Genomic DNA, 7452 nt, shown 5'->3' with positions numbered 1-7452 from the left:
TCCGAAAAGTCTACACAAAGCTTTCAACAACTATAAAGCAAAATAGATTTTGTGAATTTATCTGAAATTAAAAGCAATCATATCCTCTGTAATGGTACTTGAAAATTAACTTTGGTGCATCGTACCCTAGTGATCGGTCCTTGAGATGACACCGTCTGACATCTATCTTTCTTAGGTCTCAGTTGATGATGAATGTGTGAGACAGGTTTGTGGCAGGGCACAGATGAGAGGAAGAAAACTTCTAAAGCATTTCAAGTGCCTAAAACAGTTGGTAGTCACTAACAGACTTTTAAAATCTGACTGTTGAACTGAGTTATTGCACCATGGGTCTTGAAGGATACTGAGAGACTGGTTAGGACAGAAAGCAATGGATTAAGAAACCTTTACCAAAGACAACCTAAAGCATAACATCCAAAAATACAGTCAGGAAAACTCTGAAAGTTCTGGAATGACTCATCAACAGTCTGGACATGAACTCTGTAAAAGTGTCTCTGCAGAAAAATGAATATACGGCCCAATCTCAAAACATGTAAGAGGTACGGGGAAGTGTTCGGCAACCTGATGCAAACCTGCAGATTGTTCGATATTATTTAGGCCTAACCACATGTTTATTATCCATAACCCAAACCATTTTTATGTTTGTGAATGTTTCTGTCCATGTTTCTATGAATCTGAGCGAGTGGCCATGACTTGAGAAGTCCCCCAGGGGTCAATTCTTGGACCTCTTCTGTTTCACTTGTATATGCTCCCTTTGGGTCAGATATTGCAGAATTTTAACATCAATTATCACAGTTATGCAGACGATACACAACTTTATGTGTCTCTGTCACCGGACGACTGCAGCCCAGCAGAAGTACTGAGTCAGTCTGGAGGAAGTAAACACCTGGATGAGAGAGAATTTTCTACAATTAAATGAAGGCAAAACAGAGATCATTCTGTTTGGGAGCAAAGAGAAGAGGGTCAGCGTTGGTAAATATCTTGAGACTTGGGACCTTACAATCACTGACCAAGTTCGTAACCTCGGAGTGTTGATAGACTCATATCTGACTTTCAGCAGCCACATCAAAGCTGTCACCAAGGCAGCTTTTTACCATCTCAGAAACATCAACAGAATTAAAGGTTTCCTCTCCCAAAAAGACCAGGAGAAACTCATCCATGCATTCATCTCCAGCAGACTCCATCACTGTAATGCTCTTTTGACTGGACTTCCCAAAAAGAGCATTAAACATCTGCAGCTCATCCAGAACGCTGCTGCTAGAGTTTTAACCCGGACTAAGAGATCTGAACACATCACAGCAGCTTTAAAATCTTTACTCTGGCTTCCAGTCAGTCACAGAATAGATTTTAAAAGCCTGCTGATGGTTTACAAATCCCAGAATGGTTTAGGCCCAAAATACATCTGTGATATGTTCAGAGAATATAAACCCAGCAGAGCTCTTAGATCCAAGGACTCAGGTCAGCTGGTCCAGTCCAGAGTCCAGACTAAACATGGAGAAGCAGCATTTAGCTGTTATGCTGCAAACAAGTGGAACAAACTGCCAGTGGAGATTAAACTTTCACCAAATGTAGACATTTTTAAATCCAGGTTAAAGACATTTCTTTTCTCATGTGTCTATGCATGAAATATCTTTTAACTTATCTAGACTGTTGCCTGTTTTTAAATTCATTTAAATGATTTTATTTGTTTCTCTTTATATTCTTTTATGTATTTTTAATGCTTCTTGCACTCCCTGCTGCAATGCTTTTATTTTATGTAAAGCAATTTGAACTGTTTGTACATGAAATGTGCTATATAAATAAATTTGATTTGATTTGATTTGATTTGATTTGTTTTTAATGTCTAAATGGAACAATGTCTTTTAAACCAACTGCAGAAAAGTTGAAAAATAAAAGGTTATTGGTGAATGATTGCACTTGAACCTGGTTCCATTGTCCCAACACCATCGATGCCTCCATCCACTCTCTGCTACCTCCTGCATTTTTGAAAATTTAAAAGCTTAGCAATATCACATTTGTGACAGTTTCACGAAATGAAAAACCTTGAGCCTGTTAAAATTAATATAACAATATACATAACAATTTTGTTGCCCAGAAAAGTTTCTGAGCATTGACACAACCCATTCTGCCACGATGAATGGGAGAAACTTTTTCAGTCTCATGCATTTGATTGATTTACAGCGATGCCACCACTTTAAGCGGTATAAGAAATTGAAGTGAAATCAACCAGTTAGAAGTTGAACAATGCGATATTTTAAACATTTAGATATTTTAAACCCGGGCTTTCTTAGGTTGCACCTTATACCTTGTAGTCTCCTGAGATTTTCTCCACTGTACAAAACACGAAGTTTCTGATTGTCAAAAACAACTTTTTGTTCTCAACTTCTCCTGGGTTCAGTCCTTTCTCTCACATTTTTCTCACTTTGGATTTTCCCTTTTAGCAACCTTTGCTCAGTTACAGTTGTCACTACTAGTTCAGTGGTTTGATTGCATGAAAGTATGTTTTATCACTCAAGCCAAGCAATATGATCTTCGTACATTTCCACGCTTTTGAAATCTCTGTTTCACTTCTGGTGCTATCAGATCATCTGACAGCATCTTTTATTTATACCATGATCACTTAGTCAGATCAAGGGAGTTTATTTTTACTGACTAGCTTTCACTGAAACAAGGTATTCATTTTTTTCTTTTCTTTAATCTGAATTTGATGTATCCCATGGTATCTTTGTTTCAAGGGCTGCTACTATCAGGCTTACTATCAGTCAAGCTTGAACTAAAGATAAACTGTGGTCCAACTTCTGATAAAACTATATGTAAATGATGAAAAGATATATTAAACCCTCCTCACCTGATGTGTTGTGATCGGGATGACCAAAATTTTAACATTTCTCTGTAATTTTTGCCGTAATTTCACATCTAGTGTCAGATTAACAAACATTTACCCATAATTTACTCTAAACATTAGTTGTGGTACTGTCTGCAGGGTGGTAGTTTCAGATAGTAAAACTACCAGAGGATTTCATCCAGTGACAAACTTTGATGTTGATAGGGCTACACCTATCTTTGTTCTCCCAGAACCCAGCAAACAGCCTGGCAGGTGGGCTGGCAGCCAGGCAGAATGGCAGTAGGCTGGCAGGCTTAGCCCGGGGCACCATCTCCAGCAGAGCCAACTCTGACCAGCTGGTCCAGACTAACACCACACAGCGAGTATGTACCACCGTATCTGAGGGGTGGTAGATGTTAGCTGTGGAACAGACACCCTCTCACCTGGAGCCTGACACCTACAGCAGTGCACCTGTCCTGATGGGACTTAGGTGAGAACACTCTGTCTCGCCTGTGACTTAACTCATCATCATGAAACTTGCGAATATTCATCCTGGCGTAGCCAACCACCATCCAGATTTGTTTTCAGAGAGTGCATAAGGGACCCCCTGTTCACACTCTAGCTGACGCCAGATCCGCCGTCCAGTCTGGTCCAAAGTATCATGATGGTTTCGCTCCAACCAAGTCTCAAGTGGCTGACGAAAGTCTGGAAGACTTTCCCTTTCCAGTAGTGCTCTGCTGGTTGGTTAGCTCAAAAGTGTTTCAAACACAGTCCTTAAATGAAATGGTTGCACCTATAGCCGCATGAAGATCTTTTTCGTAAAAGTAAAACTCCTGAATAATGAGCAAAAATCTATAATACCCCATGATACTCCTTGACTGAACTGATTTTGTTTGAGTTCCCCTGTCCCACACATCTCTCAACCATTTCCATGTCTGACAGTTAAAAGGCCTACACACACAGTGAAAGAGCAGGCAGCTTATTGTGCGTTCTAAAGCGCTAACTAGGCCGCTTAGCACCCCGTGACGCTGATCTGATCCCTGAGGCGCTGAACTTGGCAGTGGGCCCTCCTTCTTTTTCTCCTTTCCTTTCCCCTCGCCATGGGAACCAGGCCATCCTTAATGACACAGGAGTGCTCCATCGGATCCCACAATGAGAAAGGGGGCTAACATCTGTCTTGCTAAGTGGTGCACTCTCTTGTGCTCCTTGTTTGTTCAATCAACAACCACCCTCCTCTTCCCTTTTCTCCTCCCTTTCTTCCTCCCCTTCATCCCTCTTTCCATCCCTCCACAATGCCCATTTTCCCTTTTTTTTTAATCTATCTATTTTCCAGATAGAATTGGAAAAAGACTGCAGTATTTGGAGAAAAGTCAGTTGGATCGTGCCTCTTCTTTCAGCAACATCTTCATGATATGATTATTATAGTTCGTAAGTGAAACGCGACATGAAACGTGACAGAGAGTTATGACTAATACCACACAGATTTAGCTCTGTACAACGAGAGGTTGGCAGTTTACAAAAAGCCCTCCTTACTGTTGAGAACTGAAAAAAGCTGAATTTGATCACAGCTCTACGAGCTTCCCAACCTCTCATCCCTCGTATTTGGAAAAATACAAGTGCTTGATTAAAAGTGGCCCCTAGTTCTTCACAGTTAAGACCTGGGCAAATATTTGTCTCATCAATCTTGGAAAATATAGCCATCAACCCAAGATGTTAATCACATGCTAATAGAATCCAAGGCACTCAATGGAAACCCCCCGTAGCGCAATGAACGCTTTCACTTTTTTCGGACGACCCACGTGAATGCAAATGGACATCTAAGCAGTCATTTTGACAGCATGCCAAGGCGACGTAAAGAGCCCCCTTCTTTATGCCCCTCTGGGAATGTATGTTGGGATGTGAGGGATGAGTTCACTTTACCAGCCCCAGGTGCCAGGATATAAATGAATAATAGGTTTTATGGGCCTTAACTGAAAGAGAAAAGCTCATACGCACATAATCACACATGCCCGCTTGCTCAAGTGCATCTGTGGTGAAGGATGTTCAAATTCCCACAACCACTCTGAAAAGACATTGGGCATGAGAATGGCTCCTATACATAATTCAGGAGACCATGCTGAAACAATTATGTTTGCTTACGGCTAAGTACCTATGCTCAATAGCTCGTTTGCTCTCCAGTTTGGTGCTTTCAGATGTAAGTGGTATGTGCTAAAAGTCGGTGGAACATGGCTTTTTAATAAAATATAGGAACTAACACTTGAATGCTTGAATACGAGAGAGGGCCAAAAAAAAAAGAAAAAGAAAACAACAACGACAAATGTTCTTTGTGTTTTTACTTGAGCTTTGCATGCAAACTAAATTGCACTTGTGAATTTGACAGTGCTGGTAGGAAACTAATTAGCAAGACCAGGCAAAAGGTAAGTGGAAAAAGAGGACATTTTAATGACAATCACAGATCAAAATGTTTCCGTTTAAATTACTTTAAAAAAAGTGTTGAAGTCCAATGTGGACAGCTCCATCTTATGGAACAGAAAACTGCATGACAGAAATTAAGGTCATTTGTCGACAATCTATGGTGGGATAAGCCACCAGACGTTTTTACACTGAATAACATATTCAGATGAGTCAAATTCGGACACACATACATACCGAGTGCATTTAGTAGTCTTGTTGTCACAGCTGTAATACAGTTACAGATATGTGGAGGCTGCAGCCTCAGCACCCTGCTCCTCCCGCCTTGTCTCACACTTGCACTCCTCCACCACCATCACTCGCCTCTCCCGAACCTCAGCTTCACACCGCAGAGGCACAGTGACGGTTTGAGCTTTTGATGGGGCACAGCGGGAGCAGGGGGCCCTGTGGTGGAAGGCTCCTGTCCCGGGACTCAGTTCGGAAAACTCCCCCTCTGATGGGACAAAGAGGGAGCTGCACTGGCCGAAACACAGCTTGTTGTGCACTGTTACTGTTTGGCATCCATCTGCCGTCACATGCTGGGAAGATGATAAGAAAGGGTCGAGTTTGGGATAAACACAGTGGCAGCTTCAAGAGTAAACAGACATCTCTCAAACTGTCAGTGAAAAATTAGCACCTCTTTACAATGGAAGGTTTGCAGTGTTATTTAGCTGTGTAAAGAATGCATTTCTCTTAATGTTTTTTTTCAAGGTTTTTTTTCCAAATAAGTTCATTCAGAAGACTTTTTTTTTCTTCTTCTTACCTGAGTGAAAGGCACTGCAGTGCATGTTTGTTTGGCATCCTTCAGGCTGACAGGCAGTGGCGTTTTGCCACCTTTACCCATGGCTCTCTGCCACATCTGCAGCCCTTGCTTCTTCTTCAGCTCCATCTCTGTGGGACCTTTAGGGCGCAGGGTGTGTAGTGGATTTACAGCGGCTTTGTGGGTCGAAGCCTGACCTGGACGCCCACGAGACAGGAAAGCAGGGAAGGGCAGTCTGGAGCTGTGAGAAATGGCTCTTCTGGGGGTGAGTCCTCTTCTGAAGAACCCTGACTGGGTCAACGTGCGAGGGTCCAGCTGCACAACCTTGACTGTACCCTGGACAGGTTCATCTGGTCTGCTGCCAGATGACTCAAATTCAAACCTTGATTCTTTCACAGGAGTATTGTAGGGAAATGTAACTGCTACAGCTGTCCAACTCAGCAAAAAGATTAAACTAATCAAGAAAGCCATAGTCTGACGGAAAAAAAAGGATAATACTCAAAATAGGTAAGAAACTGGAATTCTACAATAATTTTCAAAACTAGAATTAAGGAAAATTTTCAACGACAAAAACTAAATAAAGAATAACTTTGTCTGGTGGATCATGGTCCAAGGTTCCGAATGGCAACCTTGCTGTCAGTGCTTCGTCTGTGTTGTGGAAGGAGCCTTCTTATAGGCAGCTGCCAGTTCTCACCTGCGCTTTAACGCAAAGAAGGCGTCGCAGTTCCCACACCAGATCAGACATCACACCAAGCTTCAAAGTCCAGGTCGTGGATGGTTGCCAGACAGAGAGGGTCCTCAGATTTATGGTAAGTATTAAAAACATGCTCATAAAAACATCTGAAAGGGCAAATTTGATCTCTAGGTTTCAAAATGATGAAATCTAGGTTGATTTTACTAATGTAAACGGCGTTTTAGCTTTTGCTTAGAGTTTAAAAAAGCAATAGATAAAGAGGTTTAATAAACACTCAGGTAAAAATCAACATTTTTGTCCTTCTGAAGTTCGGCAAAGAGTAAGCACTTTTGTGATTTTGCAACCTTTTGTGGTAGTTTCAAATCTCCCATAGCCTGTGCCCTGAAGTGCTCAAGTGCAGTGAGACATGGTCACGGCAAAGGATTTATGAGATACACAAACTGTCACAACAGCAAGCAAAAACATTTGACTGATACCTCTTTCTCTGTCCTGTAATTTCTTTGAATAAATAAAAAAAAAACGTTTTTGTTCCACCAAAAATCTAACAAACAAGAAAGACTGAATATAGAATAATAATAATATAGATTTTGTGATAATAAAACGTATTAACTTTTATCATACTCTATATGTTATATCTTGAACTGAATCTGTAGATCAGATATTTTTTCAAATCAAAGACTTACTAAGAGGAAATTGGAAAAAAAGAGAGCATACTTGCTGCCTAAA

The 7452-nt window shown here is 41.1% G+C and overlaps 1 protein-coding gene across 1 annotated transcript; it reads right to left on the bottom strand.

The window, feature by feature from the left end:
• Window positions 1-5511: 5511 nt before the first annotated feature.
• Window positions 5512-6503, bottom strand: dand5 (DAN domain family, member 5). The gene is made up of 2 exons (XM_075462340.1): window positions 6036-6503; window positions 5512-5811 (listed from the first exon to the last, which is right to left on the bottom strand). The coding sequence occupies exons 1-2, from the start codon at window positions 6501-6503 to the stop codon at window positions 5512-5514; spliced, it is 768 nt and encodes a 255-aa protein (XP_075318455.1).
• Between the last annotated feature and the right edge of the window lie 949 nt (window positions 6504-7452).

The sequence above is a fragment of the Odontesthes bonariensis genome, chromosome 4 (genome assembly GCF_027942865.1).
Source record: "Odontesthes bonariensis isolate fOdoBon6 chromosome 4, fOdoBon6.hap1, whole genome shotgun sequence".
Lineage (NCBI taxonomy): Eukaryota > Metazoa > Chordata > Actinopteri > Atheriniformes > Atherinopsidae > Odontesthes > Odontesthes bonariensis.
This window is presented reverse-complemented; position numbering and strand designations above follow the sequence as displayed.

Bases quoted from the DNA above. Each gene is read 5' to 3' on its own strand.
- dand5 (XM_075462340.1), bottom strand. From the start codon at position 6,503: ATGGCTTTCTTGATTAGTTTAATCTTTTTGCTGAGTTGGACAGCTGTA. The intron at 5,812-6,035 runs GTAAGAAGAAGA...TCATCTTCCCAG, and splicing joins CTGCAGTGCCTTTCACTCAG to CATGTGACGGCAGATGGATG.